The 21,576-nt window shown below is 42.9% G+C and overlaps 1 protein-coding gene across 1 annotated transcript in view; it reads right to left on the bottom strand.

The window, feature by feature from the left end:
- Positions 1 to 13,635: 13,635 nt before the first annotated feature.
- The window catches only part of LOC120567273 (storkhead-box protein 2-like), a 72,389-nt gene continuing 64,448 nt past the window's right edge, over positions 13,636 to 21,576 (bottom strand). The window contains exon 5 of the mRNA XM_039814180.1: positions 13,636 to 14,607. Within this exon, the coding sequence (XP_039670114.1) occupies positions 14,403 to 14,607 (205 nt within the window). The 3' untranslated portion in view covers positions 13,636 to 14,402. The remainder of the gene's footprint in view (positions 14,608 to 21,576) is intronic.

Genomic DNA, 21,576 nt, shown 5'->3' with positions numbered 1-21,576 from the left:
TCAGGACACTTTACAGATAGAGTAGGTCTATATCACACACATATATAATTTACAAAGACCCAACAATTACCCCCAAGAGCAAGCATTTGGTTCGAAAAAAAAAACAATAAATGAATGCATAGCCTACATACTTCAATAAAAATGCATAAACAAATAAAAAAAAGGAATAAATAATAAATACAATTTCTGATAAAACTACCACGTTCATATGGAGAAAATGAGACTTAGAAAACTGACGCTTGGTCATTTCAATTACGTGAGTAATTAGTCCAACTTTCTAATAAAGAATACATTTTCAAAGACCAATCTGACTTTAAAATGACAACTTCACTTCAAAATTGTTGCAGGCCACCTGAGTGTCACTCAGTCAGTATCAGGCATATCAGGACAGGCAACAGTATCAGGACATTCTGATGTGGATTTTCAAAATAAAAGCCCACTCAAACGTCATATACAAGCTATGTTCCCTCTGAATTCCTCTGAGTTCAAGAATTGATTGACTGATGATGAAAATAGGACTGGGCGTATACAATAGATATATACATATATATATATGTCTCAATATTTATATATTTCTTCTAAAATAACTGTTTTAGGCCTTTGATGTAGACATCCTATGATCATACGAGTATGATCATTCTAGTAAATCAGGGGTCAACAACCTTTTAGTGTGTCATATCAGCATTAAGCCTGCCATCATCTACCGAGCTGTTCGGATCAGTTTACTTAGTAAACTAATCTGAATTTAGATGGAACACAGTTTGTAGGGCATTTTAGAGGGCTTTTACATTTTTAAATTTTCCACATCATTATCATGATATTGTCTAAGTGGCACTCTGAGGTGCTCTGTTATATTTTTGATTATAAGTAGAACTGGTCTGTGGAAATAGGAAGGTTCTCAATGAGACTCTGGGGGTAGATGCTAGATCGCACTCGATACACGTGTCGCCGTCAACACGAGCATACTGCGCAGCCAGGTGTCAACACTTGCGCTTCCTGTCCGTCGCAGCTGAAGACTGACCGTAGCGGAGTATAGCAGCACTTTCTACCGTGAGAAATCACCAATAAAGGCTTTGAAACTAGAGCTGAGCGATATGGAAAACAAAATCTAATATCACGATATTGTTGACCAAATACCTCAATATCGATATTGCGACGATATTGTAGGGTTGACAATTGGTGCTTACAAAAAGATATTTACACAATGAGATTTTTGGTAAAAAAAAATCATCATTAATGTGTTTATAATAACTAAGTGGGTAAAGGCAAATAATAGAAAAGCTAGAACAGTCTGGGGAAGTTTAAAAAATGACATCACTTTACTGTAATCCAGCCATTAAAACCAGGGACAGATAACACTTGTCATATCACGATATTACGATATCCCAAATCTAAGACGATGACCAGTCTCATATCACGATATCGATATAATATCGATATATTACGCAGCCCTATTTGAAACCAAAAAAACTACACAACCGGACACGTTCCAGAAGCAATGTGATCCGAAATTGGGGAGAAATTATTAACAACATCGGTAACCAAGAATGAATGCAAAGTATAAAAACTGCAGTAACGGAAGGAACGGTGTTGAAGCCCAAGTGTTGACGCCCGAACAGTGTGCCCGTGTTGACGTCGACACGTGTGTCACGTGCAATAGCATCTACCCACTCTGAGGTGATGTACTGTCAGATTGGTCTTTGGAAATGTATTCTTTTTACTCTTTCTATTATACATTTTTAATCCATAGACTTTTATATTTGTAAAACTTTACAAGAAAAGCGATTGAAAAACCTGTCACGCCTTTGTAATGTAAAGTCTAGCCTGTGGGCAGAGTATCTGAAAGTCAGTGGGCCGCATATCACGGAAGTAAACACGGAAGCTTAGAATTTGTTTGCCGAAACGTGTCAGGCGAGCAAACACATTGAACTAAATAGAAACAAAAAATGACGAAGGAGCGCCATGCTTGAGAGTGACGTAACAGGCATTCTCCGCAGCGCACAAGGCTTACAAAACTCAGATCCAACTGTCAAGCTAGGCAGTGCTGATCAAATAGGAATGGCGATTCTGTTACTTGTTACTATGGCCTATTTCTCGCCTGAAAATGTTTCAGAAAGACATTTCAGTGTATTGTTTATCTACGAGAAAGTGTGTGACCAGGCTGCCGTGTTTGGTTTTTTTCTGCTTCAAAACCGACCTTGCACGGCACCGCCCCAACTTGCATGTGTCTCTCCGCGCTATCCATTGTTCTGATTGGTTGAAGGTCTATTCAATTGCGTCCAGAGGCAGTTTGGTCTGCCACGTTGATAATGCCCCTTAGAAATCGAAAAATTAACCAAGAGGTTCTAGACAAAAGGCCCTGACACAATATGGGTTTTGTGTTGTGAATATGTTACATTCCATTCTGTGAAAACCTGAAGAAATCCTCTCTCATCTGGTTTAACTGTAACACTGTTTCCTTCCCTGAAGACTTATCTGTGTGAACCAACGTTGAGACGATCCTTCTGTCCATCCTGAGTATCGTTCTTATCTTACTACACGTCATCTAAATGAGCGATTGTTAAAATGTTAAAACAAATCCTTGTGTGTCTCACTAAACCTTTAGAACGCTGTGAACTGAACCCCGCTTCGTGTCGCTTTGTTCTCCGAAATCTCGCCACTGCTTTCAGAATCTGGTCACAGAGGTCAAGCCAGTAGACGATAGGATTCGAACCACAAAACAGTCGTGATCGGATTGTTTCACAACAGGTGTAACAAATAAATGACACGAAAATGTGAAATAAACGACTCTGAATGTTTTGCATCAAAACTATTCATACCGGTAGCGAAGCAAATTTGCGAAAGTTGTTAAATAAAAGATGAAATATGTGCAGGGGCGATTCCAGGATTCTTTAAGTGGGGTGGTACAGGGATTTATCAGAATACAGCATAGAAATATTGCTTAGAAATGTAGGAAATATTGAATAGGATAGAGCAACACAATGTAATTCTGCTAAATAAACAACACGGTCTCACGGCAGTTTGTGAAATGATTAATCTATTGATTCGTGTACACGGACACGTTTACCTCGTTTTTTTTCGTGGTGGTCAGCACGTAACGGGTTTCGTGGTAGTCAGCACGTAATGGGTTTCGTGGTAGTCAGCACGTAATGGGAAGCACAGAGGTTGGGTTTAGGAACAGAAGAACGGGGAAAGGAAAGGTCACACGCTTCCCATTGAAATACATTAGTTTAAAAAAAACCTGCTGACCACCACGAAAAAAAAACCGACAAACGTGTCCGTGTGCACGAATCAATAGATTAAATAACGTGACCGTTTCACGAACTGCCGTGAGACTGGGTTGAAATAAATCATTATTAATTTCACGTTCTCATTTTAAACAAATTGTATATCAGAATACTGTGGGGGAGGGTCTCTATCTCCCTGCGGACACTTGAACTGAAGGATCCCTGTGTAATTGAGGACTGATGACTCTCACCTGTGTTAGTGGGGGAGAGGATTGAGGAGGGATAAAGGTGTGCTATGAACAGGCCGCAATATCTTTTTTCACATTATGGACACGCCAAGACCCGCCCTTCAATAGCTACTATTGGCTAGGCGTCCATGCTTACGCAAGGTAACGTAACCTGATTTGTTCAGATCCTATCACCTGAGCAATGGGCTATCCTAACCTTAACCACTCGAGGTCAAAGTCCTAACCCCAACCCTATTAGAGGCTCTTTATCATAGGCAACCCTGCTGACTGAAGGGGCCCTCTGCCTCCCCCTAGTGATAGAAGTGGTTCTGACCTGCCTACAGTTTGGAGTGCTCTTTATTGAGTGCGGTGCATTTTTATATGGTGTTTTCATTAGTGTGCAGTGTACGGATTGCTGTGGATTTGATTCTGTGTGCAGTGGTTCTCTCGGGGTGTGTGCAATACACATTGCTGTGTTGTAGGGTTGTAGGGGGCTCTGTTGCCAGATAGGGGTTGACCTTTTATAGGGGGCTTTCTGTTGTGGTGTCCCTATTTTAAGGAATTTGTATTTCTAATAAAGGCTGTGTTTTGTACTAGCCTACATGCCTGTACATGTGGTGATATTCTTTTGCCGCTGACACCGGACCCGACAGGGTCAACGAAGGTAGTGGCAGTATTACACTGTCTTTAAAATCTTTAATAAGTAAAGTTTATTACAATACAATACACATTTTCTATATCTATATATCTGTCTGCCACTTTTATTAAAAAACAATTCCGGTGCTGGTGCCATGGTATCAGAACAGAAAGATTGTCTCTGGTAAACTCTGAATTTGTCAAGGTTGAAAGGAGTAATACAGTTTGACTATACATACTTGTTCCAAAAAAAAAAAAGTTGACGTTGATTTATCTCTGCGTAATATTCGCCTTCTGTGTGAAAATACTAATGCCAAAAATAACAGTTTGATAAATATATTGACAAATGAATCAGACGACAAAAAAGTCCCCCGTGTGTAAAGGCCTTCATACAAATTTGCTAATTAGTCTGGCTATGCCAGGCTAAGAAAGTTTGACCAATTAATCACATAATTGAAATGACAAAGCCTCGATTTTCAAGGTCTCAATTTTTTCTATCAAATACATTTTGCATGCTGTAGTGTTTTTTAGTATCATTTTGTTAATTAAATATTTATTCATTTTGATTTATTTATTGAATCAATGTGAAATTGCATATCATGTGCACCTGAACGTTGCTTTTATTTTGAAGTTCAGTTCTTACACGCTCTTGCCGTAATGCTTAGGATAGACACGAACCGCAAAACAAGCGGGGGCTGGCTCATACAACCGGCTAGGACATGTTTTTCGAGGTGGAGGCTGGCTTGGCCGTAGTCGGCGACAGCTGGGGTTATATAAAATAGGTCTATATGCATTGATGATGTGAAACTTGCTTTGTGCCCTCATGTTTGAAAAACAACAAAAAAAAATCTAGCAGAAATCTTGGATGCAAGGCAGAAATGTTGATCACATTAAAACACGCAACAGTGGCGTAACCAAACATTGTTATTTTATTATCTTAAAAAGTAACACAATCCCAATAGGGTATCACATACACTACAACAATGGTAACACCAGTACTACACATCAAAGGGACTTTCAGATATTATAGACATTTAAAAAAATCCCTCTTTTTATTGTTTAAATTATTTGACTAGGCATGACAGATAAACATCATTTACAGGTATGACATACCGTCACCGTTAGAAACAATGTTATTGTTGAACCTCCATTTTTATAAACCACCACCGATGTTAAGGGAAGACATTTCATGGACTGTCAGTGTAGAAAAGGGATGGAAGGTTGCAGGACTGTGGCTGGGGGGGGACCAGGGGCTGATAAGAGGGCCACTGGGCCAGACAGTAGCTGAGTAGGGGGCAGTGCAATCATCATCAGACACGAAGGATGGAACCCATGACCTCCACCAGGCAGGGGACTACATCCCGAATTTACTGGTGGAACAGGGACAAGAACCCCACTGTGGCTGTGGAACAGGAGCTAAAAGCCCTGAAATGTGGTACAATAAAGATTAAAGTCCACTGTTAAGGACAGGAACTCAACTGTAGTTGTAAACCCAAGATTAGTGGTACAACAGGGACTGAAACGGCTGTATTTGTAGGAACGGGGCACCCTCTGAAAGGTAAAGGTGGAACAGAGACTAGAACTTGACTCCCAGAATCGGGATATATCCTTCACTGTCTATGCGTCTTTCCGTAGTCACAGATTAGGGCACAGGTTCCCAATCTTTTTTCAACCAAGGACTCTTTACACGATAGAGAATACACCGGGCACCCCCCCCCCTCATGTATGTCCCTTGGAATAATTGGACGTAGCCTATTCTTTACACTTCTATAGTCTTGGTTATGTGAAAGAACGCAAGAGAAATGTATTGCAAAGATATTAGACATGCATTAAACATATTTGCAGTTTCTAAGCGTTATAGATTTGTTAGATTAGATTATTAGAACGTAATCTATGAAATATTATAGATTTAAAAAAAAGAAAGAAATATTTAACTATGAATCCTTTTGTAAAAATAAATAAATACGTTTTATATCATAATGCGACTTAAATGAATGAATGTGAAAACTGAGAATCAGTGGAAGAGGGGATAAGGCCCAACGACAAGGGTACAACTGGCACTACAGACCCTTCCGTAGAGGTTTTGGGGACTAGAATCCTACTACAATTACGTAGTGATGACTAAAGCCCTACTGTTGTGGGCTTTATAATGGATTGGAAGCCTACTGTTGGGCTAGCGCAGGGACAGGAACCCTATTACAGTTACTATACACTCCTAGAATATATTGACAGAAAAGGAACTAAAACCCTTAAGTGGTATTACAACCCTGCTGGCGTTGTAGACTACATGCTATTGTCCTAGAATACTTAAAGAACTGAGACATAAATCTGAATTATTGGTAGCTTTAGTCTCTCTTGGATTTTAATCTTAGTCCATACGTCCCGGGGACTAAAACCCAAGAACAGCAGTGGAACAGACTGTAAATAGTGACCAAATTCATAGAACAGAAGGAGTCCGTTGGGGAAGGAATATAAACCGGTCCCCTGGTACTGAGGGAGAAGAGGGTAAAAGCCCTAGCATTAGCAGTTTGAAGTGTAGCATACTGAACATTTTCTAAAACTTTTTATTTAAGATATGAGGTTGTACCCTTGTGTAGTTGCACCGTAGAGAGTAAGAACGAATGCGGTGGTAGAAGGAGAACGAAAAACCCAACAGTATGTCAGGGAGTAGAGTCCTACTCCAGCGGCAGGGATAATACCTTCCTACGTCACACACCGAGCCGTTCGAGTAGTTCTTAAATGAAGTTCTCACGGCCGAAGCGTTTGGTTACATTTGTTCAGAGCACGTGAAGGTAGCGATGGCCAAAATGAACACGGCGGGGAAGAGTTAAAGTTCCAGTCTACCACTTCAGGAGTTTGATTCCCACAAACACAACGTGTTCGCGGGCGGGGAGCCAGTGAGGGTTCTTGTCCTTGTCGCTACGCTAATGGCTCCTACTGGTCGGTCGTGGCGCCTACACAGTTGCCCAGACCGACAGTAGGAGTTAGCTGCAGCGAGGACTGTAGGGCGGAGGGAACGGAGCACCGCACGTTGAGCGAACACTGGGGTGGGGAATCTATGAAAATAAATAGGATTGTTATAAAAACCATTTGGTCCTACCATACAGCAAACAAGTTAACTCAAGGTGAGAGCGACAAGTATCCTGATGCCCAGCGCCCTTGGCGACCAAAAGCCGCTAACACTTGCATCTTTCACTGAGGGCCAGTAAGCTTCGAATGAAGCGCTCGCCGGATCGTGTAACATCACACTTTTCCGATGCTGTTCAGGCCTTCCAGGGTGGAAATTAAAGAGCACACTTAACCCTTGTGTTGTCCTCGGTCTGTTTTGCCTGTTCTTAAAGCATAACGTATAAATGATCCCCCAATTCTGTGTTACATCTTCTTAGCCAACTACATTCCAAATAATGACCGCTAGTTTAACACTTCTTTAAGGAATTCATAGTCAATAAACCTCATTCATAACCCCCCCCCGCAGAAATTATGAATTCTTTTGACTAATGGTTAAGAGCAGAGAAACCTACGTTGATTGATAATTACAGCCGATGGAACCGTCGATGGAACCATCCAAGTTATTTTTGGGCAATTTGGTTGAATTTTTGATGTAGAAACTTTGAAAACGGGTCAAATTTGACCCAAGGACAACATGAGGGTTAAAGGCGGGTGTTGCAATTCCGAACAGGTCGATAGACCGACTGTAGACCTGGTCAGACAGCACGTTGTATCAACTGGTTTGTTTCAAGCGTACTGAACCCCTCAAGGCTAATTTTGAAATCTTAACACGTGAGCTGTGAGGGTCCACGTGACGTAAACTCCATCTGCAGCTCATGTCGGACATGCAGACAGCCAAAATGTATGCCCGTGAGGAACTGGCTTTGGAGTATATCGGACGTCTTACGTACATCCTCACCGAATCCGGTATTGACTTCGTTGGGCCTCGTCACGGCGGGCTAGCTTGTACAGCTGTATGTCAGGACATTGTGTTACACGTCTTACTGGTGAGAAGGCCAACACTGTTTTGGGTTGAAGTCCCTTTTCTGGGACCCTGCAGAGGAAGTTATGTACCACTAATGGTCGTAATAAGGAGGATGAGAAGGACTGTGTGTGTGTGTGTGTGTGTTTGGGGTGTGGGGTTGGCAGCTGAACCACAATGTTATCATGTACCATTAGAAGAAGCCTTGTTGGTGAAGAAAGGGAAACAATAGGGAGTCCAGCACTTTGATGTGTAGTGTGTTAGTGTGTATGTATGTGTATGTGTGTGTGTGTGTGTGTGTGTGTGTGTGTGTGTGTAGACATTCACAGGCTAGAGGCTGATGACAGTGTGATAGTAGAAAGGATGGGCTGTGTTTTTGCTGCTGTGGAGGTAGTTGTAGAGGAGCCTGTAGGACGACAACACTGGGGTGACTGACAGCTCCCTGAGCCTATAGGAGGATGGGAAATGATTGACCTATAGGACTGCAGGATTTTTTTTTCTCCGTCTTTTCGAGTTAGGTAAATCCAGCTCAGCTCCGGTCTAGTTACAGTGAGACCCACACATGTTTTAATGTACTGTAGGTCTTATTTCACATCTCCCTGTGCCGTAGTCAGCTGTCGCCCTGTACGCCTCTTCCGTCACTGTGTAATCCCAGTTCACCCACATGCTTCACAGAAGGGACTAAATGGCCATTGCCAAACGTATGCAGGTGAAGCCTATTATACAAGTGTAAGCAACCATTTACTATATTCCAACTCTCTCATCACCCTTTTTATTATGACTATTATCATGGCCGTCTCTGGCCACAATACATCTTAGCACCAGGAGTGAGAGTGGCTCAGGGATTCAAACAGTTTGACGAAAAAAACTCAAGTAGTCATGAACTGGATAGAAATGTAAAATTGACAATAAAGTTGTGTATAACTAAAGAAACACTGAAAGAAAAAAAAAAAAAGAAAAAAAAAAGGAAAGAACAACAAAGTCACATCCCTGCTTGTTGTGTATATAACACTGGTCTGGTTTAGTTCTCTGAATCCCCTCCATGTCTCATATTCTCTGTTGGACGCTCAGCCACCTCGAGTGCCAGCACAGCTGCTCCTCGTGAACGTACATTTGGACAACCATGGGCGCGGGCCTTTAAACCTGCAGCAGCGTCTACGCTTTCTGATGCCAGGACTTATACATTTCATTTCAAATTCACTACCCAATCTACTGGAAAGGGCCAGCGATATTTGCTAGTTTCAAAATCCCACTTTTAGCTCGACGGGGACATGACCGTAACCCCTTATGTCCCCTGGATGCTGCACCCAGGGGACATAAGGGGTTAGGGTAGTCTGCTTCAAGTGCTTACTGAAACGAAGATGCTTTGTTTCACATGCCGTGTAGCCAAAATTTGCTGCGTTTTTATGTTGTTTTTTTTTTCTCGTTTCTTTCTCTCCACCCTCCTCTCACTTCAACTGAATATGTATACAAGCATTACATGGTGAAAACTGTCCCTATAAAAAAACTAAACCAATGGATTTTCTCTGTCCGTGTGCTTTCTGTGTCATAAATGGTTTTTTTTTGAGGTCCTGCTGTGACGTTGCCACATAGCGCCGCGTGCCAAACTGAAATGCAGAAGCAAGGGGACGGCTCCGAAAGCCACAATGGCTAGTTCAGTTTCTTCATGGATGGAGCCATTAAATACTGGGTTATCCCTTGTGTTGTCCTTCGGGTCACCGGGACCCGTCCAGTTTATTTGACGTTTTGTATTGGCCTGGCGTTGAGCTGGACCCCCAAGTTCAACGCCAGGCCAATACAAAACGTCAAATCATTTTCGTCAAATAAATTTCATGAACGTGATTACCGTAATCCTACTTGAATGAGGAACAGTCCGACTGAGTTCCTTTGACACCAAAGTAACTTCATGAGTAGCCTACGTCTACCGACTAAAGCTTGATTTATACTTCTGCGTAAAATCTACGCCGTTGCTACGTACGTTGGTACGTGGAGACACGAATCTACGCCGTGGCCTGACGTGCACTTCTCGATAAATGTAACTACGCGGCGACGTTACTAAGACGGTTGCTCCCCCCGACTCGTTTCCTGGTTCTCCTTCTCCATAAACAACATGAAGTCAAGGAGAGGGCTAACCTTTCCTGCTACAGATTTCCCACCGTGGTCAGAAAGCTCTAGGACTCTAGAGTCGCTACTCGCGCCAAAGATATTCGCCGTCACTCTCCCACTTCCCACACATGCCGGCTCGACGCACACACCAACGCACAAGTATACACATCAGGGCCCTTACGTAGGCTACGGAGAAAGCTCTGCGTGGAGTGTCCGCAGGACCATAAATCACGCTTTACTGTGCTACAACTTCTGTAGCAAATCCAAATGCTGTAACTGATTTGTGAGGACTATGGTTAACTGCTCCTCAGATCTCCGCAGGGTAAATCCAGACAGCTAGCTAGACTATCTGTCCGATCGGAGTTTTCTGTTGCACGACTAAAACAACTTTTGAACGTACACATGTTCCACCAAAACAAGTTCCTTCCCGAGGCTATGTTGCAGAGGCGCCGTTGCGCCACCAAAGACGACTGTGATTGGTTTAAAGAAATGCCAATAAACCAGAGCACGTTTTCTTTCCCATCCCGGAATGCTGTGTGGACTAGCCAGACCCTCCTCCGCAGCGCTGTGGAGGAAGGTCTGGCAAAGCGAGACTACACTGCTATTAATCCCAGAAAATCCAAATCTCCGCGATGTTTACTGAAAGGAATGTGACAAAGTGTTTAGTGACTGATTTTGTCATGTGAAATTAGCGACCTCAGCCGTCAGTATGAATACTATTTACACGCTAGCAGGACAGAGAAAAACATGCTTTCTGCGGGTGTGGCGGCTGTGACATCGTCTGCAGGACCTCAATAGCTTATATCCGAGCACCACGGAGAAGTGACTCTACAAACAAACAAGAAAGACTGCTTTTGCTATATGTACATAAAGACAAAGTCAGTACAAAATGCAGCATGTCATTAAATATTAATTTCATGTCAACTGTCAATACATATAGGCATTTATACACAGTATATATAAACTCACTTATATTGTGTAAGGTATGTATATACTGGATATTCCTCTTTTAATGTCGCTTCTAATTTCATCATTATCACAACGCTGAAGTTAGCTTCCGATTGGGCAGGTAAGGGGAAAGCTAAGGGAAACGTAACAGTGCTTCCGCACCTCCTACTCTTGTGAAAGTGATTTTAGGTAAAGCATTTAAAGTTGTCTGAGACTTTTTGAGACTTTGTGAGCAAGACCACAATAAAAGACTTCACAAATCCGAAACTATCTTGGATAATCTTTTTAAGCTTTTCTGGGATGGTGTATTCCAGATTTGACAAGTCTAGGTTTAGTGGTCTTGGTCTGGCACTGGTCCACTGTGGTTCTAATGCGAGACAAGCAGTGAAATCCCCCTTTTTTGTGTGCATTTTCACGAAAAAATAAAAAATAAATAAAAGCTTTCACAAATCTGAAACTGCGTTTTAAAGAATCTCTAGCCTCTCTGGGATAATATAGTCCTGATTTGACCAGTTTAAGTAAAGTGCTTCTTTTCTTCTTCTTTTTTTTGCATTTTAGGCCTTTATTTATAGGACAGCTGAAGACATAAAAAAGGAGAGAGAGAATGACATGCAGCAAAGGGCCGCAGAGTCAACCCCCCGGCCGCTGCGTCGAGGAGTAAACCGCAGTGTTTCCTCTAGGATTTTTTTTAGCAGTGGGGGCAGATCTGTCGGAACCCCCCCCCCTCCACCAGTCCTGCACCCCACCGCCAAATGTTTTACGTATTAAACGGATCTGACACTTCGCTGCAACACAAACAAATATATTTATTCACCTCTATTCAAACACAGTGAGGCATATTTTGATTTCGTTTTGATTGAACTGTATTTTGGAGGAACTGTAGGTCTACAAAATTAATTTTACAAGAAATTCTTCATAGGGAAACCAAAACCCAAAGTAGGCTATAGTATGAAACCATTCATAATGAAACTAATTGCATATTTGCCTCAGTGGCGAAGTTGGCAGCCTTGCTGTGTGCATCAGATTTTTCTTGGCTTTTGGAAAAATAACTCCAAGGCTCGGTTATAGGGGAATTCAGAAAGAGGTGGCCCATTAATGCTGAGTAGCATAAATGCTGCTAGATGGTCCCCCTGTGGCCTGGACGGTCATTTTGACCGTTTGAAAATTTATATTTGTAATAACGTTGCTAAATAAAAAAATACAATCCTGCTGGTACCTGACTTTTCCTAAAATAGTCTGTATTTTCATTTAAAATTGCTTTTATATATATTACACAAAAGGCATGAAAATACAATCACTTTTACCTGTTTTGGCCATACACGATATTGACTGCTCAGATTTTTGCGGTTTTGTTTTTAATCTTTTGCGTGGTTGAAGATGCATATCTTGGTTGCTTAGTGATAATCATAGTCTCTGTCAGAGAAACGTAACTAGCGGTCTCGAGTAACAAGTGTGGGCATCACCGATGGGCCGAAGGCAAAGCCAGAGTCGGTAACGCAGGCTGCGGCGTGGATGGACTCGATCCTGAATCAGAAGAACTTCACGCGGTACACGTAGATGGTCGGTAGCGGTCTACGTGTTCATATAACTTTATACATCCTCGAACTGGCTGGAATCATTACACACATCCTCTCCAAGGAGTGCACCAGCTGTAAAATGTCCCGGAGGAAGTTCATGCAGCAACTGGCAGAGGAGCTGAGAGCGGCGTTTATGGAGGAAAAAAGTAAAGTGGGTTTTTGATCTGGACCTGGTCCAATGTGGTCTACATGTGAAAATCTCCCTATTTATTTTTACACATAGAAAAAGCTTTCACAAATCTCAAAGTAGGTTTCAGACAGCTTTAATGCTTTACCTAAAATCACTAACGTGCTTTCACAACAGTAAGAGGAGCAACAAACGGGGGATCTGTCGCTAAGCAATGCCAAGTTTCCCTTAACTTTCCCCTTAACTGCCGAATTCGAAATCGTATTCATATTTTTTTTTATTTATTTAAATAGTTCTCTATTTGTTTTCTTACCTCTCAGTCGGTCTCTGTGCTGCTGTAACGCTGATTCCCCCTCAGGGATCAATAAAGTCTTATTTACGGTGGCCCTGACAGCTAGCCAGTGTTTTCTTATTGTTTTGTGTCTTTTTGTACTTATCTCATCCGTTACAGCCTGTTGCGATAGTGGAGTGGAGAAGAGAGCATGTGTCCAGTGGACAATGGCACACTGGCCGGAAATGGCAGAGGATTGTTTGCAGCAGCCACGACAAAGTGGAAGAAGATCTGTAATCAAAAATCTCATCCCTGGAGCTACACCTCAGGCTGTCCATATAATCTGACAACAGCGGAGGAGACCACAGCGTTCAGGCAGTTTGAAATGGGCATCATGGCATCCAACAGATACAAGAACGGCTCAGCTTCATTCTACAGAATGTTAGAGTAAAAAACAGCCCAGGTTACTCATTTGACTGTCTAACCCCCCCCCCTCCCTCACATCGTTGATGCACTTTGGAGTGATGGTCAAGGGTATACGTTGCCTTTTTTTTTTTTTTTGTGGCACTGCACCTTACAAGGTGCCCGCCAGTGGTGAATTTAGAGAAGAGCCTAACGGAGACAAGTGAGTAGCTGGATCAGTGAGAATGTGTGTACCATCAGTAACAGTAGTCAGCAGAGCTGCATCTCTTCAGTGTGTAATACCAGGAGACACCACTAGAGGGAGATGCGCTTATCTGGAGCAGCTGGAATGAGAGTGGAAATAACATGACCTGAGATTACAGATTATACAAACATAGCCCACCCACACACACACACACACACACACACACACACACACACACACACACACACACACACACACACACACACACCCACCCACCCACCCACACACACACACACTAGAACCCACGTGAAAGTGAAACAACACAACAGCAGTGTGTAAACTAGAGGCTGTAGAATGACATGGTCAGAGTCTGCCCAGTGGCCTGGTGTGTATTATGTCGGTGTGTGTGAGAGAGAGAGAGAGAGAGAAAGCAGTTTTGTGGTGGTCTAAATTTCTCTGTTTTTATCTGTCCGTGTGTGTGTGTGTGTGTGTGTGTGTGTGTGTGTGTGTGTGTGTGTGTGTGTGTGTGTGTGTGTGTGTGTGTGCGCGTTAATAGCTATAGTTCCACAGTGGGCCTGTGGCAGCTCCACTGATTCAGTCAGTCTAAAGATGTAACAGTCCTCAGGAGGGGTGGGGGTGGGGGGGGGGGGGCTTTTTACTTTTCTGGCCCCTCTCCATGGGCTCCGCCCAGCCCTTAGTTCTGCCCCTAGACGCTGGTGATTGACGCAAGGCAAGCGCTGGGCTTCTGGAGTTTCTCTGGTTGGGTGCCGGAAGGTTCTGGGATGGCGCGGAAGGAGAAGGGGGGCCCCGTGCCGGTAGTGATGCCGAGATGCCCGGGACTCAGCGCCAGGTTCTGTCGACGGTTACTCTCCACGATGGACGAGGTGTTGGACGCTAGGCTCTCCCTTGTTCTGCGGAGAGACAGTGACACATGATGAGAAACGATGGAACCACAACACCAAACCAGAGAATGCAATTTGCGAGGAAATTGCGGCGTGAACGCTGTATGGTGAAAGGCGGACGCTGCACTGGATTGCGGGCTTGAATGTGGAAGTATAAGGGGAAGTAGTAGGAAGAGTTGAAAAAGTGGGAATGGGTTTAATGAAACCCCACACCAAATGAAGTGGCTAAGCTTCCACTTCTGCTGGGACAAACAGGAGGAAACCTGTGTGTGCTTTTGCTGCCCTTGCCTGGGTTTCCCACTTGTTGACGTGCTGCTACTGACATGTTGGTTGACTGAGTGATTGCGATGGTTTATTCTTGTCGGTCTGTTTTTTATCTGTGACTGGTTGACAGCAAAATTTAATTGCCCTTTAGGGATAAATAAAATTGAAATGAATTGAATTCCCTGTGTGACAGACATTCCGATTTTTGTTCATCGTCACAACACAGAGGACTATGCATTAAATCAATCCTTACAACACAAACCCAGTAAGTAAGGCTCTGGGGCATTCTGTACGGCTTTCAAATATTTATTCTCCTGTAAATCAACTTTTCTCATTTAATGTTATGTCTGCTGAGTCAACAACACACGTAGGCATGATTTACTCTTCCTCCTCTTGTTTGGGGAAGTAACCCTTAATGTCAGGTCCAGACTACACAATGAAAGTGCGTAACAATCGATCGGTTTATCCCTTGTAGGGTGTCTTAAGGTGTAGACACATTTAGCCGACGGCCGACCGTTGACAGAAAACCCCGTTGATATGATCAGTCGTCCCCGAGGTCCAAAAAACTGCCACAGAACAGACCAAAAAGATGAGAGGAGACGAGACGTAATACATCTCTATAACAGCAGGCGGCGCTAATCTGTATTGTTGCCCAAAAATGAAAACCGGCAGCTGATTGGACGAACGCGTCACATGGGTTTGTTTTCTCCGGAAATTCAAAGCCAGACTGTCTCATATTGTACTAAAATAGTTCACTGAAACGTGTTTCTGAAAACATTTAGAGCGAGAAATAGGCCGTGCAGTTGCTGAATCTGTCTTCATTTCAGCTCAACAAAGGTCAGTTTAAAAGATTTTCGTCAGACTTTGAGAGACTCTAGTCACCTCATCCCGCTCGTCAGTGAGTCCCGACTGCCCTGCCGCCGACCGAACATGTCAGGTCGGCAGCCCCTCAGATTGACGACAGCACGGGACACACCGAACAGATTTGAGTCACTGACCTCGCCAGACTGTCCCACGGCCGATAATCCGCCTGGTGTGTCAGCGCCCTTAGTGGACAACGACAAACTCTGCATTTGTTAGATTTATTTATTTTTGCCTTCCACGACGTCTTCCCTTATGTCCGTCACTTTCACCAATGAGAGCACTCCATGCAGGGCTGTAGTGAAGTCCACCTTTGTCGAGTCCAAGACCAGGACTAGCTGAGACCGAGTCAAGACCACGACTAAAAAAAGGTTCAAGTCCAGGTCAAGACCAAGTCCAAATGAGAGACGGTCAAGATTGTAGAAAGAAAAGGGTCAAATTAGGCCACCTTATTTACTTAAAATATAAAATGGAAATGTTCCCATTCTTGAACTTATTACTTACTTATTACTAAGAATCCATAGTACAAAGTGCGCGCTGACATGGTGTCTGTGGCCAAAATGAAAATGCTTGATGATGGAGATATATGATGCAGCCAGTTGTATACCAGGCGACCAATCACGATGCCTGTTCTAGATGGATTTTGAAATAAACTAATACCGGTTTTCTGAATGATTGCGCTTCATCAAAGGAGGAAGTTACTTTAGAACAAAAGCATATAGTGCTGGACTCGGTCAAGACCAACTAGAATATTTGGCGAGTCCAATAGACCGTTTTCACGGCAGACACGTTGACATGTCATAGTAGGAAAAGCACAGGTGTATTCCCAACTATTGATGATGGCTGCATTCCAATTAGGAGAAGCCCTGGTATTGTGCAATGCTGACTCACTGAAATAGCTCACTGGGACACTTGATGGAATGGAGCCATCGTTAAGGTTATTAATTTCAGCTGGGCATTTCCTACTATGACAAGTCAAAATGTCTGCTGTGAAAAAGGTCCATGGCCGAGTCCAAATTCCAGCGAGACCAAGACGAGTGCGAGACAACAGAAAGGCATCTCGAGTCAGAGTCCTGACTCAAGTACTACAGCCCTGGGTCCGTGCACAACTGTAAATTTTGTGACGCTGTGACGTGGAACTGTGAAACAGAGGACAGGTCACAATTGTTTTTTCTTTTTTTTTCCCAAAAACCCAACACAGCCAGCATCATCAGTCAAATCACGTCAAGAATTTCTGACTCTATGATTGCAAATCTGACACAGGGACCATCAAAGCAAACAAAACCACTGTGTAGTCTGAACCCGGGCACAGATGTGCTAGTGGCACCTACTCACGTCAATGAGAAATGATTTCATTTATAAACCTGGACCTATGGGTTTCAGCAAGATTTCTATGTTAAAAACTTTCTTCACATTCAACACACATGCCACATATCCATTCTCTGAGATTAAAAGAATAAAGTCGTAAGTGAATTAGGCTAAAGTTGTAATATGACAAGAATAAAGTCGTAATTTTATGAATAAAGTCAAAATATTACAAGGATACCAGTTGGATTAGAACAGTAACTCCTACTTTAATAGAATAATGGATGCACACCGATTCAAACTATGATTTTCTTTAATTTAATGTGATTGCTATTTCACTGCATATTATTTTTCTTTCTTACCCAAGTACGCCAGAATGGAAGGCTTCCAAAAGGCCGATTTCTATATATCCTTGTAATGCTGTCTAACTTTGGGGAGGAGAAGAGACTGGATCAGGCAAAGACAGACTGTGTAATAATTGGTCATATTAAAGTGAGTAAAGAAATGAAATGAAAAGACAAAACAATGAAAAGTTGGTTCCAAAGACAGCGAGCTCAGCAGGAAAATACTGCCCGATTGTTTCCTGATTGTTTCAGTGTGTTTTGGGTTAGACTGAGCTTTACAAAAGGAGGATTTAAGCCTCGCCAGCGAGGCTCGGGACAGTGTGGTAGGAAAGTCAAGAAGGACTTTCTGGGGGTCGCTTTTGAATCATTTACAACAGCGTAATTGTCTCCGTCTGTTGAAAGCCTGAGCGAGATTGACTCGGTTTCGCCCGTTGTCTTTCACTTTCCCTTTTAGCTTTTATTCTTCGTTTAATTTCCTTCTTCCCTGTGATGGTCCTGCCCCAGTATCAGCCATAACTACAGCAGATAACTTCTACAGTAACATTAAAATACAATTAGACCTACATAAAGAAATCTCATGCTACCTTTTTCCTGGCTGCAAAGGCTTTTCCGGTGTTACAGCGAAATCTGTGACCCGTCAGAACGTGTTACTGTAGCGCCGTCTACCTGCCGTAAATCATTCTGTGACTCGGGCAGAGGCATTAATAAAAACAATATAAAAATAGCGTTCTTTACACTGTTAGTCTCGTCTGCTGTTACAGGTCATTTATGATCATCAGATGGAAAATTACACAGTTTCAGAAACATCTAAAAGTTACATATAGTCAATTTAAATCATTGTGATTTCGATTTCGGGATTATGAGTCTTTCCATAATCGAGCAGCCCTATGAGAAACATAATGTTCAGTCCTCCGCACAGTTACAGGACAGTCCAGCGCACCTGCAGACAAGCCGCCCTGCACTAAACTCCTATAACAGCTACCTGAGTCTCATGGAAGACTCTGTGATGTGAAAATATCAGATTTCCACACAATTAAGAGGAATAACAGGTGTGCGTCCAGGTCATAGTTCAGTTATAAAATCCTAGCCTACCGTGGAGCGCCCCTCCTGATCCCACTGGACAGCGGTAGTGGAGGTTGTACCAGTGTCTGATTCAAAAATAGGCTAATTTGGCTGACTTCACTAACATTCAGCACCGAAGCAGCAAACAGAAACGAGCAATCTTTACTCTAGGGATGGTAAAGCTCTCTAAACATTAACATAACGTGTCAATCCAAAAATATATATATCTGATGTCCTTTTCACGTTTTTGCATTTGTAAGATTAATATTTGTGGTTTTTGTATCTGGTATCTAGCCTCGTGACACCGTCCTGATCTCGCGAGCTCCAGTTTACTACTCGCAGATCAGTCTGGCATCTAGAGATAGAGAAAGTTTGGAGCCGTTCGCCAAACGACCGACCAATCAGCGTTGGTTTTGAGGCGGGTTTAGGTGTGACGCAACGAGAAGCGACTGTTAGTCTAAACAACATGGCAGCTTCCACGGATGAGATGAGCGTAGCTATCGCGCAAGTTTTATCCGAATTAGAAAGTATTCCTTCATTGAAAGAAGAGCAAAAAAACGGCACTGGAGGCTTTTCTCGGAGGAAAAGATACTTTTGCTCCTCTCCCGACTGGTTTCGGCAAGAGTTTGATCTGATTGGTTGAGTTGGCCCATCTATCACCAACATAGGTGGTGACAGACAGATGGTTTATCCAATCGGCTAACCAGTATTTTCGTCCCTTCCCAAAAGCTCTCCAAGGGAAAGTTCCCAGATGGATATGGCGAGCAAATGTGAAGCAATCCATCTGGCGGAGTCAGGTTATCTGGTACCAGCCACAACAAACTAAATGGAATTTCAGGGCTGACAGCAATAACCGATAATCTGCTTTTTACCACAGTGTCAGCAGCTGCAGCCAAATCCCTGGCAATGATATTGAGATAACTTTAATTTGTAAACTACTTGGAATTCAGAGACCAAATATCATATTACTGATATGGTTTGTTAAAGAAAATAGGCCTGTGTTGAGATAGTGGATTCCATTTTGGACCCTAAAACACCTACCAGACCCATCATATCTTTATTAGCAACATTAGCATGCTACTTTTTGCTAACGACTCCATAAATTGCAAGTCATACATTGTATCTGATAGATGCACAATGACAGTCGTCTGACACTGTTGACTATTGAGTGTGTCTCGTATGAGAATAGTGAGCGAATGAGTGAATGATCGGTCGGTGTCCCTCCTTCTTTCCCTGCGTTTTCTGCTGTTTACCCTGCCCTAGTGTTTCTTGTTGGTCTGTTTGTCACTCTCTCTATGTAGCTGTGTTCCAAACCGTTACCTATCACAAAAATAGTGCACTTTATAGTGTGTTCGCCATTTTGCAGTGATGTTCGAATTCTCCGCGGTTCATGTCTGTATACCACAATGCAACGCGGCCCGGAGGAGGAGAAGAAGAAGCAGAAGGACCCGCGAGAACCGAAAAGGACAAAAATGGAGCGGGCTTTCGTTTCTAAACAGTGGAAATGTAACATGCAACGTATATACAACCTTTTACTATCCTCCCATTTGTTTACATGTTGCTTGGCGCGCCTGCTTCCGTCACACAAATAACCAGCGCACGTACCGGTGCATCTACTGACGCAATGATGTTTGACAAATTCACTATTTCACCATTTAATAAACACTACTGTATAGGAAATAGTTAGTGAGTGAATGGTTTCGAACACAGCTTCTGTGTGTGTGTGTGTGTTTTGTCTGGGCGTGGCGCTCCGACTCACACCTGCTGCCAATCCACCTGTGCACCTGCCACTTCATCCACTCATCAACCTCCAGCAGTACAACTGCCCCAGCACTACAGTCTAGACTTCGGTCAGTTCGTTCAGTTCGCCACTAACGCCTCTCTAGCTCTAGCTCCGTGTTTCTGGATCCTGCCTCACCTTGTGTTTACCTGTGCCTCAGGTCCATTTACCTGCCTGTTATCCCTGTCTGCCTGCCTCGTCCAGCGTCTCCTCAGTCGGTTTCCCAGCCGCCAGGCCCGCTCTCTCTGCCTGCCCGGCTCCACCGTGACACTCCAAGCTCAACAAACTCCAACCTCTCTGACCTTCTGAATACATCTACTTGAACTGTTGCTTGTCTTTGCCCGAGTGCTGCTTTTTGGGTTCAAGAAAAGTAACAGAGCATAACAGTTTCATTAAAAAATAAGTTATTTACAAATGTTGAAAGCGAAACCAAATTAGATTTAATAGGGAATTTTTGAAAGGATTCAGATTCAATACAATGACGTGGAATGCTAACTGTGTTTAATGCTGTGACAGGGTTGTTTCAGATGGACTGACCCAGATTCTGTCTGCTGTAAAAACTACTGATAATACTTTACAACTGCACAAAGTAGGACATGATTTATTCTTGCAAATGTCACCTGCAGTCTTCTCTATTCTTGTGTGCCAAAATAAATAATCAGCTTACCTTAAAACCAAAAAGAAAGGAATGAAAACATTTTGCTAACAATCCCACAATGCAATCCACTGCATTTGATAAATGGAAAATGAGAGTGGTAAATGTGCCTATATTGTATCGGGAACAATTCAATTTTAGTATCAAATCATAACAAGATTTACCTCAAGACACTTTACAGATAGAGTAGGTCTAGACCACACTCTATAATTTGCAAAGACCCAACAATTCCAGTAATTCACTACATTAGCTTTAGCCAGGCGGGGCGCAGCTTTCTGCGGAGAAAAATGGCCGGGAGACGTCGTGATAACGTTGCGTTAATCAGGTGATTTAGTTCGTCTTTGCAGAGAACAGAGATGCTGTATTTTCAGTTTTATAGCTGACTGTCTTATTTTGTTTACAAGTTCCAGATGGAGTCTGGAGATGATGTGGGGTACTTACTGTTTACATCTTACTTTACACACTTCAGGCTGTGGCAGCTAGCTCAGGGGAGAGACTGGATGACACTAGGTGGTACAGCCTGAGACAGGCACAATAAAAAAAAATTTGCCTTCTGCATTTTTGTTTTGCTTTTTGTACCAAACTCGTACCGAACCGCGATGTCTGAACCGAGGTATGAACCGAACCGTGACTTCTGTGTACCGTTCCACCCCTATAGGAAAATAGTGAGTGAGTGAATGAGGGAACGGTTTCGAACACAGCTTCTG

This window comes from Perca fluviatilis, chromosome 10 (genome assembly GCF_010015445.1).
Source record: "Perca fluviatilis chromosome 10, GENO_Pfluv_1.0, whole genome shotgun sequence".
NCBI classification, from domain to species: domain Eukaryota; kingdom Metazoa; phylum Chordata; class Actinopteri; order Perciformes; family Percidae; genus Perca; species Perca fluviatilis.
This window is presented reverse-complemented; position numbering and strand designations above follow the sequence as displayed.